At 36.1% G+C, this 23409-nt stretch overlaps 1 protein-coding gene and 1 pseudogene across 1 annotated transcript in view; one reads left to right on the forward strand and one right to left on the reverse strand.

The window, feature by feature from the left end:
* Ctnna3 (catenin alpha 3) overlaps positions 1-23409 on the reverse strand; it is a 1259651-nt gene that overhangs the window by 1197792 nt on the left and 38450 nt on the right. Inside the window, exon 4 of the mRNA XM_048338867.1 lies at positions 4223-4389. Coding sequence (XP_048194824.1) covers positions 4223-4389 — 167 coding nt within the window. The remainder of the gene's footprint in view (positions 1-4222; positions 4390-23409) is intronic.
* On the forward strand, positions 9440-13808 carry LOC125342171 (annotated as a pseudogene).

The following is a 23409-nucleotide window of genomic DNA, read 5'->3' on the forward strand; positions in this document are numbered from 1 at the left end:
GGGGTATAAAACCAGTCTTCACAAACACAAGAAAATTTGAATATCAACTTGTGATTTTATCTGACTACAATGAAATTAAATTTAAATCAACAACATGAAAAACTACAGGAAATAGTCAAATACATGGATAATGAGCAACACATTTTAGACTTATCGATGGGCCAACAATTAGTAGGAGTATATTTTAAAATTCTTTCCATCAAATGAAAATGAAAGCAAAACAGAATCTAAGATACAGAATGAAAGTGTCTCTAAAAGGCAAGTTTATAGTTATAAATACCCATATCAAAAACTGAGAAACACCTGAAATCAATAGCTCAATGATTTAACTCATTATGTTAGACAAACAAAAGCAAACTAATTCCAAAATTAGAAGATAAGAAATAATAACAATCAAAGCAAAAATAAATAAAATGGAAAGTAAATGAACAATACAAAGGATTGATGAAACAAGGAGTTCATTCTTCGAATTAATGAACAAGATTGACAAACGCTAAGCCAAACTAACCAAGAGAAAGAAAGAAAAGACCTAAACAATAAAAAAAAAAAAAACTAGATGTGAAAAATGGTGACATTTCAACAAACATCACTGGGGTCATTTTAGAAATGTGTATTACAAGAAGTTTAACATTCTGAATGAAATGGGTATACTTCTAGATACATTTGATCATCAAACCCATACCAAGAAGATACAAATAAACATATAAATAGAAAGCAATGAGATGCAAAACAGGTAATGAAAAAGAAAAATGTCTTTTAACAAAGATCTCAGGACCACATAGATTCAGTGCTGAAGTCTACCAGAAATTTATAGGACTAACAGCAATACTCCCAAAATTTTTCAATAAAAAAGGATGAAATAGAATGTCACCAAAATCATTCTAGAAGCCAGTATTATTTCTCTGGTACCAAAACCAGATTAGGACACCACAAAAGAAAGGAAATGTATATGCAATTTCTTTGATTAACATAAAAGCAAAAATCTTAATAAAATATTGCAAACCGAATTCAACACACTGCAAAGATAAAACATTGTGATCAAGTTGGCTTAATTCCAGTAATGGATGGTTCCATGTATGAAAATCCATAAATTTAACACAGCATATAAACAGAAGCAAAGACAAGAATAACATAATCATCTCAATAGATACAGAAAACCTTCAGCCATTATTTGGTCACATGAATAGTGATTATATGGTGATTATGAGGTGCCTTTATAAAAACATAAACAAAAATATAAGAGCCCTTTAAGGCAGAAAATCCAGATTTACAAGCTTTCATCTAGACTATTTATGATTTTGTCGAACCAAATAAAGACTTTAATAAAATTCTCTTTATAACAAAACTGTGCCAACTTCATTTGTCTTGTAAAATAAAACAAGCAGACTATCTTGCTACCTTGTTTTCCTCCCAATTAAGAATATTTCTTAGCTCATATTAAATATCTTCATTATTTTGAACAAGAGGAGCTGACTAGTCTTGTGATATAACTCACAAGAGTACCGGCCTAGCATGTACAGGCATGAGTTCCATCCCTGGCATAAGTTAATGCATACACACATACATGCATACATACATACATACATACATACATACATACATACATAAAAGTAGCATAGGAAAAATTTCCAAATGTCTTACACTACGAGGTTTCTCTTTCTTGAATTGTTTATTTTATGTATTAATTATATTACATTGGCTGCATAATTATGTTCTTCTTTATATCTCTATTTTTAATAATTATTTTTTAATAATTATTTATTGTCAAAGTGATGTACAAAAGACAAGAGAGATGAAAACGTTTGATTATTTTCTCAGTGTATTTTTGTAAAAAATATATAAAGAGGGTGTTGATCGGTGTAAATCGCTATTTGGATTTCCTGATTTTATAATAGGGAGACTGGTTAATATCACACAGTTTTTAAAAATCAGCCCCTAATTTCTCCCTGTTTACACTTCAATCTGCAGGCTTCTTAAAGTAACAGTATCCCTTAACCTGCCACCAGTATCCACCCTTCAGCCCCATCTTGTAAAATGGTGAGGAGAATTAGCCAAGCACTGTATGCCTATGAGAAAAGAAATTTTTTAAATACTGTTTTTGTCTAGAGGCTTTAAAACTGGTGCATTTACAGCAAAAAGGGATCCTGTAGCTTTAACTTGTAAACCACATCTTTTTTGCACTTTTTTTATAAGCAAAAACGTGTCATTTAAACCACTGGATCTATCTAAATGCCGATTGGAGTTCGCAACACTATGTACTGTGTTTTTCATTCTTGTATTTGACTATTTAATCCTTTCTACTTGTCGCTAAATATAATTGTTTTAGCCTTATGGCATGATGATAGCATATGTGTTCAGGTTTATAGCTGTTGTGTTTAAAGATTGAAAACAGTGGAAAACATCTTTGTACATTTAAGTCTGTATTATATAATAAGCAAAAATATTGTGTGTATGTATGTTTATTATAACATGACAGGCACTAGGACACCTGCCTTTTTAAAGGCAGTTCCATTAAGTGTTTTTGTTTTTAAACTTTTTTTGCCATCCATCCTGTGCAATATGCCATGTAGAATATTTGTCTTAAAACTCAAGGCCACAAAAAAAAAATGTTTTGGGAGAAAAAAAAGAAAAAGAAAAAAAGCATGCCAGCTAATCATGTCAAGTTCACTGCCTGTCAGATTTTTTATATATACCTCTGCAAATAACTTTTTTTGAGAAGGAAATAAAATCAGCTGGAACTGAACCCTAAAAAAAAAAAAAAAGGTGATGTACAGAGGGGTTACAGTTTCATACGTAAGGCAGTGGGTACATTCTTGTACAATTTGTTACCTCCTCCCTCATTTCTCCCCTCCCCCCTTTCCTTTTCCCTCTCTCCCTATGAGTTGTTCAATTGGTTTACACCAAATGGTTTTGTAAGTATTGCTTTAGGAGTCATTTGTCTTTTTATCCTTTGTCTCTCGATTTTGATATTCTCTTTCTCTTCCCTAGTTCTAATACCAGTATATACAGTATCCAGGGTACTCAGATGAGATATAGTGATAGCACCGGGGCAACTACAGGCAGGTAATACAAGAGGATCATCAACAGAAAAAGCTACCATTTCACATGGCATGTTGAAAGTAATTTCAATAGTGATATAACACTTGTTTCCATAACATGGAGTTTATTTCACTTAGTATCATCTTATGTGTTCATAAGGGCATAGCTATTGGGCTCTTGTGATCCTCTACTGTGACTAGCCTAAACCTGTGCTAATTATTCCCAATAAGGGAGACCATAGAGTCCATGTTTCTTTGGGTCTGGCTCACTTCACTTAGCATAATTTTTTCCAAGTCCCTCCATTTCCTTAGGAATGGGGCAATGTCATTCTTTCTGATAGAGGCATAAAATTCCATTGTGTATATGTACCACATTTTCCTAATCCATTTGTCTACTGAGGGGCATCTGGGTTGGTTCCATATTTTAGCAATGACAAATTGTACTGCGATGAACATTTCTGTGCTGGTGGACAAGCCATCTTTTGTTCTTTAATTTCTCAATAGCTTCAAAACTACATTGTGGGTTCATTGTTGGGGGGGTGCGTGCGTGTGCATGCACACATGCGCACATATGCATTTTGCAGTTTTATGGCAGTTTTGAACACAAGGCCTTGTACTTGGTTCTCTGACACTTGAGCTACTCCTCCAGCCCCTTGGCTTCATTCTTCATTTGGTCTTCCCAGCCTAATTTAGTCTGTCGCTGGCGGATGATATTAAGAAATAAAAGAGGGGCTGGGAATATGGCCTAGTGGCAAGAATGCTTGCCTTTTATACATGAAGCCCTGGGTTTGATTCCCCAGCACCACGTATACAGAAAACAGCCAGAAGTGGCACTGTGGCTCAAATGGTAGAATGCTAGCCTTGAGCAAAAAAGAAGCCAGGGACAGTGCTCAGGCCCTGAGTTCAAGCCCCAGGACTGGCAAAAAAAAAAAAAAGAAAAGAAATGAAGGTGAGAAAAATAAGGGAAGAGGTAACAAGTTTGATAAGAAATGTACTCACTGCCTTACATATGAAACTGTAACCCCTCTGTACATCACTTTGACAATTAATTAACTAATTAATTAATTTTTTAAAAAAGAAATTAAAGTGATGCAGAAGGGATGCACTAGGGCTCAAACCAATTTCAGGGATTGGAATTCAAAGTGAGAACACCACCAAAGCTAACTAAGCCATCTTTTACTTACTGATGACACATGCTGCAAGAGACACATGACATCAATCATGTCCGCGAAGATAAGGAGTCTTGTAACTGCAACCAACAAGGCACGGGCTGCTTGAACCACAGCCTCCCTTTTCGGTAAATAGCAGGGATCATCTGTAAATCGCTCAGCTGATATCTTCAGGGCTTCACCTGAAAAACATAGCCCCAAATAAGTTTTATTGCAGTTTCAACTATGTCTATGTCCACATCTTTCAGCCAATTTAATTCCAAGAATATTCCCAGAATAATATTAAAGCATATATTAAATAATAACTATTAATCATAATATTAAAATACTGTCAGTTGATGCTAGAACACTGTATCTTTGTGTGTTTGGGTATGTATGGGTATGTGGGGTGTTTGGGTATGTATGGGTATGTGTGTGTGTGTGTGTGTGTGTGTGTGTGTGTGTGTGTGTGTGTGTGTGTTGTTCCTGGGGCTTGAAATAAGAGCCTAGATGCTGTCCCTAAGCTTTATTACCCAAGGCTAGCCCTCTACCACTTGAGCCACAACTTCATTTTTGGTGTTGAATTGGAGATAAACTATCCTGTCCTTGTGGGCTTCAAATCACTATCCTCAGATCTCGGCCTCTTGGGTAGCAAGGATTACAAATGTTAGCCACTGATGCCAACTGGGCTGAACATTATATCTTAATCAACAATTACAATTTGACATTTGGTCTTGATAAATGCTCTGGAGTTTAAAAGCCATTATACCATCTTCCCACAAGAAAATTATGTTCAATTGACAAGCAACATCCAGTAAAGATTGTTTTCAACTTCTGCATTTGCTAAATCTCAACTTCTATGTAATGTTTCACTACTAAGATTTCAATGATAATAAACACTCTTGTTTATTTAAAAAATAAGGGAAATCTTCATTGGGTTATTTTCTTTTTTATAATAGTGGGGTTTGAGCTTGGGGTTTTGTGCTTGCTTGGCTTGCTCAGCAGGCACTTGAGTAACACCTATCATCAGGCTTTTTGCTGGTTTACTTTGGAGATGGAGTCTTGTAGGCTTTTCATTAGCAAAATATTTGTTGCTCAATATATGACACAGCAATATACAGAATATCCATATCAGTATAAAACAGCTCTTTAATCTAAGAAGTTTACAGTCAAATACATCTACAAATATTTGTAGATGGAATAAGCAGAGCACCGGTGAGGGCCTGGGCAAAATTCTGAGAGATCAAAAGGAAGATCCACCTCTATATGCAGTGTCAGATGAGACATGCCAAACTCCAACATGTTCCCATTATTAACAAAGATAGTTGGCTTATAGAATTCAGCCAGTTCATGTCACATTGTTTTCTATCAAGAGAATATGGCTATTTTCCAAATTAAATAGAAAAAAATATATTTTTATCTATAGTATTCATCTCCAAATTTCATAAATTCAATATTTTATAGGCTACCTATCATCTTGGGAATATCATTTCCAATTTTGCTTGTAATGCTTTCACTTTGAAAATTAATGAATAGGAAATTTCTTTTTTTTATTTTTGATGGCAGTCCTGATTTCCTAGGCATTGTCTCTAAGCTTTTTTGCTCTAAGCACGCTACTACTTGTGGCATGGCTTCACTTCCAGCTTTTTAGTGATTAGTTGAAGATCAGAGTCTCACAGACTTTCCAACCCAGGCTGGCTTTGAACCACAGTCCTCAAATCTTAGCCTCTAGAATAGTTAGGTTTACAGGTGTGAGCCACCAGCATCTGGCAGGAAACTTCATTTTTAAAATAGATAAAAATAGAAACATATATTTTTGTTCAAGAAACCCCACTGCATCCACAAAAGTAATTTACTAAAGATTTTGATAATACCATAAAAGCTGGGCTCAGAGTTTTTTTCTACTGGATCCACTGGGCTCCTTTTCTATAAAATATGCTTTTTTAAATTTTCCCCAAAACATTAGCTATGAAATGCCTATTTGAATAAGGTACTAAAGCATTTAGTCTATAAATATTTATAGAGGTACTTCTTGTACATATGTATGTGTAATATATAAAGCTTCTGCAAAGCTTTATATAGCAGCTCTACGTAGTCATTTTTGTCTAAAGCACAACCAAACTATATTGGTTATAATTTACAAAATTTTATATATTACACTTATGTATGCACAAGAAGCACAAAGATGCTACACCAAACTTTTATGTGATAATATGAGTCAACCTTGGAAGTACAAAAAAGAAAGTGTTCAAGCCAAAAATAAACATGAAAGGATATTGTTCACTTTATAAAAGATATCTACATAATTCTTTCACAATTTCCTTTACTATATCTAAAAATATGCAACCCCACTGTTTCAAAGTGACAACATTCATTATAAACCCAATGAAAACATGGGTTTAGCAAAATATTTAGAGGAGTAACAGAGAAAACCCAGGCATTAGTGAATAGTATTTGATACAATATATAATAACATACTCTGGTATAATGGAGTCGACAGTCTGAAACTAGGACATTAGGACACTAGGACACTAGGACATTAGTTTCATTTAATTTTAATTGGGGAAACTGTCCATTTGAATTTGAAACTTCCTAAAAGTAGAAGCTTGAATTCAACATTGGAACAGCTATTATCTGACAGGAAAGAGAGAAAGGTAACTTCAATTAAATTGTAGCCTTACACAATTGTTAAAGGCAAATACTTGCCTTTAAAGCATTCAAGACAGTGTGACTGCAAAGAATATAACCTCATCATGGCTAGGCAAAAGGCAAAAAGAATAACTTCTGGGCATGGACCCAGTCTGGGACACTAGCAGGACATCAGCATGTTTATAGACTCAGACTGCAGCTGAACATTATAAAGTACTGCTGATGTTTTATTTCCAGTTTTTTTTTTTCATCAAGCATTCAGTAAAGTCTTATTTAAAGTTCTCATTTGTGGGCTGGGAATATGGCCTAGGGGCAAGAGTGCTTGCCTCATATACATGAAGCCCTGGGTTCCATTCATCAGCGCTACATATATAAAAAAAAGGCCAGAAGAGGCGCTGGGGGCTCAAGTGGCAGAGTGCTAGCCTTGAGCAAAAAGAAGCCAGGGACAGTGCTAGGACTGGCAAAATAAAAATAAAAGTTTTCATTTGCTTTCAGCCAAGAAGTAACAGAGGCCAAATTTCCTCCCTACCTGATAAAACATATGAGAAAAATAGTAATAAAAATACTAATGTCAGGCACTGGAGGATAAAATCCCAGAGAAATGATGTGCAAATATTACCTAATAAAAATAATAAAATACAAACCTATCGACTAGTAAGGCCTTTGATATTTCCAGATTAATGTCATGAGAGACTTCCCAGGCTACAAAGAAAATCTATAGCAGACCTACTCAAGATAAGGAGGCAAAGTCAAGAGTCCTGGAGAATCAAGACAGCTAAAGAACACAAAAGGGAGAATGAGAAAGGAGAGATGGCAGAAAATCTTCAGAGGGTGAAAGTAATCTGGTGAAAACAGAATAACCCACATATGAGGAGAAACTACCTAAAGCTAGAGAAGGATTTGCCCAAAAAGAGTCCAGGTTAACAGTTCTTGGCACTCACAGAGGACTAAGAATAATGCTTGTCTCCCCATCAGATGGGAAAGCTCCATGACCCATGAGCTATTGGGTAGTGTGCATAGATGGATCTGGCCTCAACAATGGAAAATAATTAGCCTTAGACTGAGCCTTGCTCCACTCCCCTCAACCCTGCTCCAGCAAAGCCATCCAGAGAAAGCAGAATCCCTACCTTCAAGGATTCTCACAAGCCATCAGCAGCCATTCAACAGAGCATATCCACACTCAAAATGAGCTAGGGAATACTTCGATGGGACTAATTCCACAAAACTACACAATTATAGATTTTTTAATGGAACATAAATTTGACGACACTAGCAGAAAACTGGTGGAAATATCTCCTAACACATAGTTAGGATATAATAGAAGCTGTCTTGGAGGATTCCTCGTAACCACCTTTCCAGACTAATAATTATCTTTTTATTCTCTCTCTCCTTCCACCCTGATACAGACTTCTTACTAACACAGAGTCGTCGAGAGTCTACTAGTTTGCTCTGAACTTTTTTGTTTGGGTTATAATTATAATCTTGTACTTTTATCAAATACCTATCAATCAAACAAGGATATAAAATAAGATCTGTTTTTTCTTTGAAAACCATTTTGAATGTTTTGGAAACATTTAGTAAAGATGAATTTTTAACAATGTTGTTGAATTGAAATTGAGAGAGGAAAAAAATCCTAAAATTTGGGATGGGCAGCAGAAGAGACTATGAAATACCAAGAAAGATTCTGCAGTTAAGAAGCTCCCCAAATGTGAGCTCTCTTTCATAAGGACACTAAAACTGGAAATCATAACCAATATAGTTTGGTTGTGCTCTAGACAAAAATGACTAGGTAAAACTCAACAGACCCAGTACCAAAACTGGTACTGGTAGTGACTCACACCTTAATCCTAGGTACTTAGGAGGCTGAGATCTGAGGATCTCAGTCCAAAGCCAGAACTTTTATTTTTATGAAACTATCAGTATTTGATAAAGAATACAATGTGTTTAATATGACTAATGTTTAAGTGGCCATAAAAGAGATGAGAGGACCAAGGAAGAGCTACTGAGAGCTGACATTAAAATATCTTATCTAATATCTGATTTTCTTTGTCTATAATCTGAAAAATCTTACTTTATCATACATTAATGTTTTATTGTTTCTTGTTTTAAAAAATGTTTCTGCAAAATTGTGGCATATATACACAATGGAATTCTATGCTTCTATCAGAAAGAATAACATTGCCCCATTCGTAAGGAAATGGAAAGACTTGGATAAAATCATATTAAGTGAAATGATCCAGACCCAAAGAAACAAACTCTATGGTTTCCCTCATTGGCAATAATTATTATATGTCTAGGATAATCCTAGCCGATGATCACACATAAGATGAAGCTTCATGAAATGAACACCAGGTATGGAAACAAGCGATCTATCACTGTAGTTATTTCTAAGGCACTATGTGAAATTTTTTCTTTTGTTTATCTTTCCTATGGTTTAGCCCCTGTTGTCACTATATTTGATTTTGGTACCCTGGGTAGTATAAGTATGTTTGTCTGAATCAGGGAAGGGAAGGGGAATATCAAAGTGGTGAGACAAAGGGTAAAACGCGAACCAATACAACAGCAATACTTACAAGACAATATGTAATAAACCAACTGTACAACATGGGGGTGGGAAATGAGAAGGAGAGAAGGTGAGAGAAAAATGAAGGAGGAGGTAACAAGTCTGACAAGAAATGTACTCGCTACCTTATGTATGTAACTGGAGCCCCTCTGTACATCACCTTGACAATAAAAATTAAAATAAAAAATGTAAAGAAATGTTTCTGCAAGTCTTTCCATATCCTTACAAATGAGATGTCATTTTTTTCTGATGGAAGCATAGAATTCCATTGTATGTGTGTGTGTATATATCACATTTTCTTGATCCATTCATCTACTGAGGGACTTGACTTGGAAAAAAATCATATTAATTGAAGTAAGCCAGACTCAAAGAAACATAGGCTCCATGGTTTCCTTCATTTGTATTGTTTTGTTTTGTTTCTATTTTTGCCAGTCCTGGGGCTTGAACTCAGAGTCTGAGCACTGTCCCTGGCTTATTTTTGCTCAAGGTTAGCATTCTACCACTTGAGCCACAGCATCACTTCCAGCTTTTTCTATATATGTGGTGCTGAGGAATCGAACCCAGGGCTTCATGTATACGAGGCAAGCACTTTATCACTAGGCCATATTCCCAGCCCCCCCTCATTTGTAATAATTAGTATGTCCTAGCAGAGAATCACAACAGCTCTACAGCTATGTACATATGACCATATACAATCATGCTAATCAAAATGAACTCCAAGATATAGAAACAAGAGGTTTTGTTTTGGTTTTTTTATGTACCACATGAAGTTATTTTTTTCTTTCATTTTTCCTTTGGTTTATCCTCTGTTGTCACTGTTTTTTATTTGGTACCCTGTATCTTGTATATATGTTTATCTGAGTTGGTGAAGTGAAAGGAAGTCATAAAATGGTGAAACAAGGACAAAGGGTGAACCAATACAACAGCAATACTCAGGACACTATGTTGGAAATGAACTTTACAACTCACTGTGGAGGAAGGAGTCGGGGAAGGAAAGTGGGAGAAAACAAGGGAGGGGGTAACAATGTTCAATAAGAAATGTACTCATCACCTTACTTATGTAACTGGAACCCTTCTGCATATCACCTTTACAATAAAATTAAATTAATTTTTTTAAAGTTTCTGTAATGATTTTTAAGGGTTCTGAGATTTCTGAATGACATTAACTTATAAGGTAGAAAGTGTGTCCCTATTCTATCTTGAAATCTGAGCTCAAGAGGTTGAAAAGTCAAAAGTTACAGATTGTTGCCTCTCCATTTAACTCAAGCTTTATCAGCCACTCTCTTCCAGGTAAGGCTTGTACTTAGTTCTTTTTTATGTACAAGATTGGATAGGAAGACAGAAGAATTCTACCTTTGGTTCTGAGTATTTTTTAAGTTGGTCCTTTTCTCCTTCCTTGAATATTACTAAGTTGATTCTTATCAAATCCCATCACTGTCTGCCTACACATCACCAATTCCTAATCACTTAATGATAAGCACACAGATCTATAAGGTATAAGGGAGCGGCAAAGATTTTAACCCTAATTGACTCCTTGAGACTCATAATACCCAAGGCTCTCACAATAGAAACCAAACTTATTGATCGCTGCCTAGTACATATGTAACTCACAAACAAGCATCAAGACAGGCAAATGTTGCCATTTCTTTGTCATGAATATCATGTTTAATTGCCTCAAAAAAAAGTCAGACATCTAAGTAATAAAATATTACACAGGAAACCAAGAGTTTGGTCACTCTGTTGAGACAAGTTATAATGTCTGTCTACAAGTTATAATAAAGGGAAAGGTAAGATTGACTACTAGACAATGACTACGAATCCTAGTATATGAAAGGCTGACACTCATTCTCCTAAGGGGAAACAACTCATTCTCCCATTCTCCCCTGGAATAAGGCAAAGCTAGTCTTGTGCCCAACACTGGCCACAGAGAAACTAATGCAAGACAGATATATGATATTAAATATGCATACACATAAGTACTGGAGTATGAACTGTATGAATGGTACCTACTAGGCAGGCTATCTACCACATGAGCCAAGTCTCCAACAATTTTTTATTTGATTATTTAGATAAGATCTTGCTTTTTGTCCAGGCAAGCCTGGACCACCATCCTTCTGTTTATGCTTCCTGCTATGGCTGAAGTGACAGGCTCACACCATCATACCCAGCTTTATCTGTTAAGATAGAGTCTTGTGAACTTTTTTACTATGGCTGGCCTGGAGGCACAATCACCCTGATCTCAGCCTCGTACATACCTGAAATGACAGCTGCATAGCACCATGACCAGCTATTGTTAGAGATAGGTGTCATGAAACTTTTGCACAGGTAAGCCTCAAGCCACAATTTTCCCAGTCTCTGCTTCCCATGTCCATAGGATTACAGGCCTAATCCTCCAGCAGCTGGCTACATCTTCAATATTTTTGACACCCACATTTTAAAAGGATTATATTTACAAAAAAGTAAATCATTAAAATTAATTCTAAAAAATATTTTTAAAAGCTAAGATTAGTTTTAAAGCTATATTTTGCTTACTATAATGTATTAAGGTATGTCATGTCAACATGTAATCAGTTCCAAAATTATTAACAAACCGAGCACAGCAGCTAATGCCTGTAATCCTATTTACTTAGGAATCTGAAACTGGAAGATTTTAGTTCAAGGCCACCCTAGGCAAAAACGGCACAAGGTATCATCTTAACCAAAAAAAGTTGGGTGTGATTGCATGTGCTCGTTATCCTAGTTACATGGGAAATGTATATAGGAAGACTGCAATCCAGGCCTTCCCAGATGAGATCCTATTGGAAAAAAATAACAAGAGAAAAACAGGCTGGGGCATGGCTCAAGTAGTAGAGTGCCTGACTAGGAAATAGAAGGCCTCAAATTCAAACCACAGCATTAGCAACAAAAAAAAAAAAAACTGAGCTATTTATGTTTTTCTCAAACTAAGTGGCTTTTGTTGCTGTTATTTTGGTGGTTCTGGGGTTTGAACATGGGGTCTTAGGCTTTCTAGGCAGGTGATCTACCATTTGAGCCATCCCCCAACCCCCTACACTAAGCTTTTAAATCCACTGTGTAGTCTACTCTTATGAAACACCTTATGTTAAATTTTCATCAAAAATATTTTCTCTATATTTAGCTTTTAGAAAAATTTGCAGCTGAAAAAGTAGGTTCTCTTGCCCATACTTTTAAAGTTCCAAGATACTAGATCAAGTATCAATCTTGAAAGTTTAAGTTATAATTAAAATTCAGATCCTCCGCCACATGGCCCACATTTCAAGTGCTAGTAACCCCATGTCCTCATGTTTACTAAACAGCACAGAGAAACATCAGTGCAGTTTTACTCAGCCACCCTCTTCCTTGCCCTCTCCTGTTTCCTTAGCCCCCTCACAAATTTTACCTGCACAGACTTGTTTAGTATATCACTTGCATAAGAATATTCACCTCAAGTTCTACTTCATGAGAACCCAACCAATATAGACTGTAGTGGATTATGACACCCTCTTGGAAATTTGCAGTATAATTTAGCATTTTAAAAAGCACTCACAGAGAAGTCCTCTCGTAAAAATGTATGCTTAAAAATTTTAATCAAGGGTTTTATGAATTTATATAACTGCTTTTTCCCACAGAGTTCTTAATATTTCTAAGAACACTCATTTTCCAAGGAGCACAGTTTGAGACTACCCTGAAATATTGTTCTGAAGCAATTTCAAAAAATGCTTGGAGACAATCAGACTACCATATATTAAATGACAGCAGAAACAAAGGAACTACAGATGTACAATGAACAAAAAGACCAAACAAATATTTCTTTAGAGCAGCATCATAAAAGGCAGTCTCAACTCTGCCAATAACTGAAGCATAGACGCAGTTTTCTTGCTTTTAATGGAAATATTCCCTACAGATTCCTTTCTGATTTTTCAGTCTTCAGTGGAACCACTGAAAACACACGGGTTTTCATAAAAACTCTTAGAAAAAAGACCATTACATGTGAGGTTGAATCCTCAGATACTGTAGAAAATATGAAGGCCAATATTCAGGATCAGCAAGAATTTCTTCCTGATCAGCAAAAACTGGGTCTCTGTTGGTAAGCAACTGGAAGATGGATGAGCTTTGTCTTATTACAACCTTCCAAGGAAATCTACTCTTAATCTTGTGTTGGGACCTCATAGTGGTGCTAAGAAAAGGAAGACGGTATATGCCATTCCCAAGAAGAATAAACATAAGAGAAATAATGTTAAGTTGGCTGTCCTGAAATACTACATAGTGTATGCAAATGGCAAACTTAGTTACCTTGATTAAAGTGCCCTTTGGATGATGTGATGCTGAGTTTTTATGGGCAGGCACCTTGAAAGACATTATTGTGGCAAGTGTTGTCTGACTTACTGCTTCAACAAACCAGTAGACAGGTAATTATGTATGAATAAATAAAAAAAAATCTAGTCATTTCCTAAAGAGTGATAGAACTACAAAGCAGGGAGACTGTTTGGAGTTGGAACACAGCAGAATGGCTAAGTGAAAGGAGAGTGGGTCCAAATGGATCAAAGACCTCAAGTTAAAATCAGATACCCTTAAAACATTGCAGGAAGGAATAGGAAAAACACTTGGACTCCTTAGCACAGAATGAAACTTTCTTAATAAAGGCTCAGAAACATGACAAATTAAAGAAAGGTTGGACAAACGGGATTGCATCAAACTGCAGGGCTTCTACACAGCAAAGGACATAGATTGCAAGATAAATAGAAAGCCCACAGATTAGAAGATCTTCACCAACCATACAACAGACAAAGGCCTCATATCTAAAATATACAAAGAACTCAAAAAATAAAATTCCTCCAAAACAAATCCTCAAAGAACCAGCTTCCCCTTCTCTGAAGAGAAAATGAGAATGGCCAAGAGACACATGAAGAAGTGCTCAACATCACTGGCCCTAAAAGCAATGCAAATCAAAACAACACTGAAATTGTACCCCACCTCAATAAGAATGTCCATTTTCAAGAAAACTAATACTAACAGATACTGGAGGGGATGTGACCAAAAGGGAACCCTACTACACTGTTGGTGGGAGTGTAAACTGTTTCAACTGCTCTGGAAAGTAGTATGGTGGCTCCTCAAAAGGCTGAACATAGAGCTCCCTTATGACTCAGCAGCCCCACCTTTGGGCAACTACCCAAAAGATACAAGTAAGACCACATTAAAGCCACCAGCACAACTATGTTCATAGCAGTACAATTTGTCATGGCTAAAACATGGATCCAACCCAGATGGCCCTCAGTAGATGAATGGATCAAGAAAATGTGATACATATACACAATGGAATTCTATGCCTCTATCAGAAAGAATGGCATTGCTCCATTCTTAAGGAAATGGAAGGACTTGGAAAAATCATACTAAGTGAAGTGAGCCAGACCCAAAGAAACATAGACTCTATGGTTTCCCTCATCAGGAATAATTAATACATGTCTAGGATAATCCTAGCAGATCACAATAGTTCAAAAGCTATGTCCCTATGAACACATAAGATGATGCTAAGTGAAATGAACTGCAGGTTATGGAAACAAGTGGTTTACCATTGTTGTGAAATTATGAAATTATGCCCTTTTTCTTTTGTCTTTCTTCCCTGTGGTTTTACCCTTGATGTCACTGTAACTGATTTTGGTACCATGGATAGTGTGTGTGTGTGTGTGTGTGTGTGTGTGTGTGTGTGTGTGTGTGTTGAAACTAGGAAAGGGAAGGGAAATATCAAAATGGAAAGGCAAAGGATAAAAGACAAACCAATGCAACCGCAATACTTATAAAACTATATGCTGTAAACCAACTATACAACTCATGGGTGAAGGGAAGTGAGGAGGGAGGAAGGTAGGGGGGGAAATGAGGGAGGAGATAACAAGTTGGATAAGAAATGTACTCACTGGGCTGGGAATATGGCCTAGTGTCAAGAGTGCTTGCCTCATATACATGAAGCCCTGGGTTTGATTCCCTGGCACCACATACATAGAAAATGGCCAGAAGGGGGGGGGAGGGAGGGGGTACAAGGGACAAGGTAACAAACAGTACAAGAAATGTATCCAACGCCTAACGTATGAGACTGTAACCTCTCTGTACATCAGTTTGATAATAAAAATTTGAAAAAAAAAAAAAAGAAAAGAAAAGAAAAGAAAACGGCCAGAAGTGGTGCTGTGGCTGAAGTGGCAGATTGCTAGACTTAAACAAAAAGAAGCCAGGGACAGTGCTCAGGCCCTGAGTTCAAGGCCAGGACTGGCAAAAAAAAAAAGAGAGAAAGAAATGTACTCACTGTCTTACATATGGAACTGTAAACTCTCTGTATATCACTTTGACCATAAAGAAAAATTTTAAGTTATTTCTCATATTAAAAAAAAAGGAGAGTGAGTTGGGGGGGGTACATCTGATCAAAATACTTAATATGCATCTATAATGAAACCTGTTAAAATATTTTAAAAGAGGAGAGGAATAGAAAAGGGATGAAAGTACATTTTATAAATGTGTAGAAATACAATCAACTTATACTAGATAGTGAGGATTTCAGTTCAAGGCCAGCCTGGGCAGAAAAAATAATCCACAAACTCCTATATTAACATAAAAATCTGGGTGCAGTGGTATGTACCACTACCATCCCAGCTACACAAAAAAAAAAAAAAAAAAAAGTTTAAATAGGAGGATATGTTACAAGTTGGCCTATGGAGAGGGAGACAAGAGGAGACAGGGAGTAAGAGAGAAAGAGAGAGAGAGAGAACACTTATCTCAAAAGTAACTAAAGCAAAAACACTAGAGGTGTGGCTCAAGTGATAATGTTTTTACTTAGTAGGTTCAGTATCTAGTACCCAGTACCAACAAAAAGAGGGGAGGGGGAGAAGAAGGCAGGAGAGAGGGAAGCAGAGGGGTAGGAAGAGAGAGACATAAAAAGATGTCACAATACTCAGATGACAGACTTGCACAGTTCTTTCCAAACTGATTTCTCAGAATTTTTTTCTCCCATCCAAGTACTCACCAGGCCCAACCCTGCTTAGCTTCCGAGATCAGATGAGATTGGGCGCGTTTAGGGTGGTATGGCCGTAGACTCTAAGAATTTTTTTCTATTTTTTTTAATGTTTGCACTATGCAATGACCCTTTGTCCTCAATGCTACATGGCCTGTCAGAAAATAATGATCCATGAAAGAGATTGAGAAGTAACCAAAGAGAGAAGAAGGAAAGTTAGGTCTGTGTGGTGTTCCCTTAGTCTTAGAAACAGTATTTTAGAAACCAAGAACTAACTCTGTCAAATGTGATGCCAGAGACATAAAAGTCTGGAAAAAAGCTCTGAAAGAATACAAGAATACATGATGCACATATAAAGTAATACCAAAATAGCAAAGTAGTAAATGGTTAGAGCAGTGAAGTTGCTGCCAGTAATGCCACTACTGTCTGGAGAAATGTTAACAGAATTTTAACTCTTGTGGTGAGTATGAAACATTCCCAAGAATGAACATCATCTGACTGTGTTCAGCATGATAACTTGCAGCCTGAAGTATTCAAGTGACTGAGTAATACTCCCCATTTGGCAGTGAAGTTTTATCAGAGAACAAAAAGTTATCAACATAACCTATCATTAAATTCATGAGACTGAAAAAGCTCCCTCAGGAAAGGGATGGAGAGAACCAAAAACTAATGCATAAGAAAACTGAAGAAGGATAAGGAGAAGTGAAGGGAGAATTTAACATATAATGTCCTAAAAGAGGAGGAGGGAAACTTTCAAGGTACCAAATGTCAAATGTGGCATGGAAATAGAAGAAAATTAAAACTGTGCTAATGCAATTGGATTAAACAGCAAGTTGTCCAAGCAATAGATTCAACGAGGTAAAAGAAGGTTCAGAGTTTAAAAGGAAAGTATAAAAGAAAAATGGAAATTTTACTGAATATTTGCCAGTTATCAGGTAGGGACAAGCTAATATGTGTGAAGAAAGAGCAAGCAAAGAAAAGAAGATAAATGAACATGCAAGAAAAATAAAGGGTAGTTGAAGAATAAGTCTTTCAAAAGAAGGCACACATACACTAGGACCTACATAATCAGTGGAAAGATTAACTTCAAAGATCGAAGGTCTGGGAATATAGCTTAGTGGTAGAGTGCTTGCCTTGCATGCAGGAAACCCTGGGTTTGATTTCTCTGCACCACATAAACAGAAAAAGCCAGAAGTGGTGCTGTGGCTCAAGTGGTAGAATGTTAGTCTTGGTCAAAAAGAAGCCAGGGACAGTGCTCAGGCACTGAGTCCAAGCCCCAGGAATGGCAAAAAAAAAAAAAAAAAAAAAAAAAAAAAAAACCAACTAAACTTCAAAGGGCAAAAAGGAAACTCCATTTTCATTAATACTGAAGGGCGAGATGAATATTAAAGTTGAGTTGGTTCCTGACTCTGAGAAATTACCAACAGTTTAGTGTACTTTCTTAATATTAGAATATGCAACAAAAGCAATGTTCAGACTCATCTCGTATGAGTATAAACTTTACACCATCTGTCAGCATTATACCAACTCTACTATTTTTTCATACATTTATAATATGACCACAGAATGGTTCCTCCTATCTAGGCATGAAGGACAGCAGGCATAGCTAATACATGAATCACACTTTGAATTCAGACTAGTTACTAGCTGAGACCTCAGGACACATTTTAGTTTCTAGGACTCATCATAAATCAATCTGTTAGCATGCATTAAGTCTTTACTCCTGAATTAAACATCAAAGTAAATGGTACATGGCTTACAGAAATTCTCGTAACTTCCACAATTGGTGTTACTGTCTTTCCTCAAGTCAGCATTTCTGTATAGGTCCAGTATATGATAGGTTTGGCACTTCAAGTGACTAAAACTGGGGTGACCATAAACACATTTTAAGAACTTCCCAATTGCCCACATGCTTCATAATGGGTGACAAGGAAACATTTGCTGAGAATAGCAAATGCACTGTAAGAAAAGCCTGGCACAGAATTTTTAAGTGTGTACTAAAGGACACCATGTTGAGTGTTTTCCAGCAATTAGTGTTTTACAAGCAATGTAGCTAATTAGCTCATCAGTCTTCAATGGAAGTGTTTCCATAAACATTCTGCCAGCTACAGTACACCATGCGTGCATGTTAAAATGTGTTAGAACAAGAGTTCCCTTTAAATGAAGGATGAACTACATACCATACTTAGCTGGACAGACTAGTGTATTTGTGACTTAATAATTCTCTAAGAACACTCTTGAGATAGAGTAACAGTTAAATGTACACTATATAAATGCAATCGTTGGACATAAATAAGGGCAGCAGCTGTTGCCTTTGTAACCATACATAGGCTATGAGTAATTGGTAATAAATGCCAAATATTTTATCTAAGCCCTAACTGTAGGGTTGTTGAGCAGAGTGGTTGGAGCTGACTTAGAGACAATTAACTAAAATATAACTGCTATTTTATTTTGTAAATAAATATTTAATATAGCTGAGTTTCATAAGTTCTTTCAATATAGGTGGTCCAAAATGAGCTCTACTATTTTTTAATCTTTAGTCTACTGCTATATGATTTACTTTCTTATACCAAAATAATGTCAAACAATTGAGGAGACAGTAGATAACACCTGAAGGGTTTGTTACTGAAAACTCTATAATGGCATTTGTTGTTGAAGCAAGAATCCAAGTATATTGATAGCTAGATTAATTACACTCCCAGTATACCATTTTCCAAGAATAGTTTCTTTTAGAAGTAATTATTTTCTCTGACTGTTATGGATGATGGCAAATCTTGATGCCTAATTTCTGCTGGAAAATAGTCTATAAATTTAAGTCATGGAGATGAACTATGGAAATATAGAAAGAGGATTAAATAGAAAATACACCCAGAGTACAGAGGTACAGTTGGATAGGAGGAATGACTTCTAATGTGCTAAATAAAGCACAGTAAGGTTAATAAGGCTGAAAACAATTAATTGAATATTTTGAAATAGTAGCATTTTTAAGGTTCCTAACTGAAAGAATTGATATGTGTCTAAAGTGATAGATATGCCAATTATCTTGAGCTGATCATTACATATTAGATATATGAATTGAAATGTACACCATACCTATAAATATATACATTTACTATGAGTTGTTAAAATATACATTAAGAATATACTCTTCATACATGTATTATGCACATGAGGAATCTATACATTTCTTAACCCAAAGGTTTACTTCTCACTGGGAAGAGAAAAAGTCTTGAGACACATTGACAATCCAGCCAGAAATATTCATGAACCATGAAAAGTGAGATAGTCATCAGCTGCTGCAGGCCTCAGCTTCACAAATATGCAGCTGGGAGGGAGAATCCTGCATTTGTACACAAGATAGCATAGCACTTCTTTTAGTATAAAATGCCCAACTCCATATTTAGGATATGATAGCTAAAGTTAGACAGCTCTTGCAAGAGCTCCTCATTAATCTTCATATAACTTGAACTGGCTCTGGTGGCCTTGGTGGAAACCTACTATTAAAAATAGATGGAAAATATTTTAGCAGTGGCAGTCGTCCAATAAATTAGCAATTCTTCTTCCATCTGGCACACATGAACATGAAGCCTGTGTACCTGTTTGCAGCTGCAGGCTCTCATAGGCATAACCGCCAAGGCTATTGACAAGAGACTTCACATTCCCATCAAATAGTTTGTACCAAAGTATGTGGAGAATGGGGACTGTGAAAGTGTACTGGATTGTCTAGACAAAATAAGAAAGAGCTGACGATCCTTCATCTTTCCCTGAACACTCTTAAAATCTTGAATTAATAATTTATTTTTATGTTAGGGACCCCTGCTTCTATATCTATTTTACATTACTAGGAACCTAAAATGTGTTATTATTAAGGTAAGGAAGTTAATGTTTTTGTATGAGAAAAGTATTTTACGCTAATATTATTTTTTCAAATTTTTATTATCAAACTGATTTACAGAGAGGTTACAGTTTCATATGTTAGGCATTGGATACATTTCTTCTACTGTTTGTTACCTTGTCCCTCATACCCTCCTCCCTCCTCCACCTTTCCCTTTCCCCCCATGAGGTGTTCAGTTCACTTACACCAAACAGTTTTGCAAATATTGCTTTTGTAGTTGTTTGTCTTTTTTTACCCTGTGTCTCTCAAATTTTGGTATTCCCTTTCAATTTCCTAGTTCTAATACCAGTACACATGGTTTCCAATATACTCAAATAAGATTACAGAGATAGTGTAGGTACAACCACAGGAAGGTGATACAAGAACATCATCAATAATAGAAGCTACCGATACACATGGGACATTGAAAGTAGTTACAACTGTGATATAACAATCGTTTCCATAACATGGAGTTCATTTCACTTAGCATCATCTTATGTGTTCATAAGGGTATAGCTATAGGCCTCTTGTGATCCTCTGCTATGACTTACCTAAACCTGTACTAATTATTCCCAATAATGGAGACCATAGAGTCCATGTTTCTTTGGGTCTGGCTCACTTCACTTAGTATAATTTTTTCCAAGTCTTTCCATTTCCTTACAAATGGGGCTATGTCATTCTTTCTGATAAAGGCATAAAATTCCATTGTGTATATGTACCACATTTTCCTGATCCATTCGTCTACTGAGGGGCATCTGGGTTGGTTCCAGATTCTAGCTATGACAAATTGTGCTACAATGAACATTGTTGTGCTGGTGGCTTTACTGTGATTTTGTTTGTGGTCTTTTGGATAGATACCCAAAAGTGGGGCTGCTGGGTCATAGGGGAGTTCTATATTTAGCCTTCTGAGGAATCTCCATACTGCTTGCCAGAGTGGCTGAACCAGTTTACATTCCCACCAACAATGAAGTAGGGTTCCTTTTTGTCCACATCCCCTCCAACAATTGTTATTGTTAGTTTTCTTGATATATGACATTCTTACTGGGGTGAGATGGAATCTCAATGTTGTTTTGATTTGCATTTCTTTTATGGCCAGTGATGTAGAGCACTTTTTCATATGTCTCTTGGCCATTCTCATTTCCTCATCAGAGAAGTCTCTTTGTAAGTGTTTAGCCCACTTGATAAGGGGGCTTTGGTTCTTTGTGGTTTTGTTTTGGAGGAAGGTAATTTTTATAGTTCTGCATATATTTTAGAGATGAGGCCTTTGTCCGTTGAATGGCTGGTAAAGATCTTCTCCCAATCTGTGGGCTTTCTGTTTATCTTGCGAGCTATGTCCTTTGCCGTGCAGAAGCTCTATATTGTTTTTAAGATTCAAATTCCATCTCTTACAAATTATAAGAAAATCTCTTCATTTGTTTATGGCACATTGTTCCATTAAAATATCAGCTCAGTGAGAGTCTGCCTTATCTGTCTAGTGCATTTCTGTGAGCCCAACATATTAAACAGCCTGGCTTACAAAAAGGCTTCAATAAATGTTGCATTTGGTGCAAGGAAGAAACATAGTATCTGAGAGAAGATAGGCTAAGCATAGACCATATATTCTTACATGTTTATGAATTCAAAGCATATTAATTGTTACAATTCTCTTTCTTTGCAGTTTTGCGCACAGACAGAAAGTTCTATATATTGTATCATACCACTTTTGCAAAGATTCTTTTACTCACATAAGTTAAATAAAGTATCGTGGTCTTACCATCCTGAGTGATCCCAAAGAAAGTGACCATGTGCATTTGCATATTTCAAATGTTTCCTAATTTTTAAAATTATCATTCAAATATTTCAGTTCAGAAACAACATCTTAACAAGCACCAATCTTTAAATAAAATTGTATTTCTACAAACCAACACCAGAAATATGATTGTTTGAGTCCAGAAACACATCCATACATATATAGAACTTTGGCATTTGACAATAGTGGAGAAGCAAAATTGTTTTTCAAAGTAGTTGTATCAATTTGCATGCAATTGTAATGCACAACAGAGCCTCTTGCTCCAAAATCTTTTGAACATATGGTAGTATCCTACTTTTTAAGTTTTGTCGTATGAACTGCATAATATGGTACCTAAGTTATATATCTCTCTCATCAAGGTCAAACATCTCTGTGTTTTTATTAGTGAAATTCATTTATTCTTCTGTGAAAGTCTTTGAATCTCCATTTTCATTTGGTTCATTTTTCTTTTCTTATGATCTATAACAGTCTTCTCTATGTTCTTAGAATTAGTCATTTCTATGTCTATACCAATATCTTTTCTAAGTGTCTTCTTGTATACTTTTGTGTGTGTGTGTGTTTATTTTTTTCTTATTGTCAAAGTGATCTACAGAGAGGTTATAGTTTCCTATGTTAGGCCGTGAGTACATTTCTAGTACTGTTTGTTACCTCCTCCCTCATTCTCCCCTCCCTCCTCCCCCTTTCCCTCTCCCCACATAAGTTGTTCAGTTGGCTTATACCAAGCAGTTTTTGCAATTATTGCTTTTGTAGTTGTTTGTCTTTTTATCCTTTGTCTCTCGATTTTGATATTCCCTTTCACTTTCCTAGTTCTAATACCAGTATATACAGTTTCCAATGTACTCAGATAAGATACAGTGATAGGGCAGGTACAACCACAGGAAGGGAATACAAGAGGATCATCAACAATAGAAGCTACTGTTTCACATGGCATGTTGAAAGTAATTACAACAGTGATATAACATTCATTTCCATAACATGGAGTTCATTTCACTTAGCATTATCTTATGCATTCATAAGGGCATAGCTATTAGGCTCTTGTTATCCTCTGCTGTGACTAGTCTAAACCTGTGCTAATTATTCCCTATGAGGGAGAGCATAGTCTTTGGGTCTGGCTCACTTCACTTAGTATAATATTTTCCAAGTCCTTCAATTTTCTTAAGAATGGAGCAATGTCATTCTTTCTGATAGAGGTATAAAATTCCATTATGTATATGTACCACATTTTCCTGATCCATTCGTCTACTGAGGGGCATCTGGGTTGGTTCCATATTTTAGCAATGACAAATTGTGCTGCTATGAACATGTTGTGCTGGTGGCTTTAGTGTGTTCTTGTTTGTGGTCTTTTGGGTAGATG

This window comes from Perognathus longimembris, chromosome 2 (assembly GCF_023159225.1).
Source record: "Perognathus longimembris pacificus isolate PPM17 chromosome 2, ASM2315922v1, whole genome shotgun sequence".
NCBI lineage: Eukaryota > Metazoa > Chordata > Mammalia > Rodentia > Heteromyidae > Perognathus > Perognathus longimembris.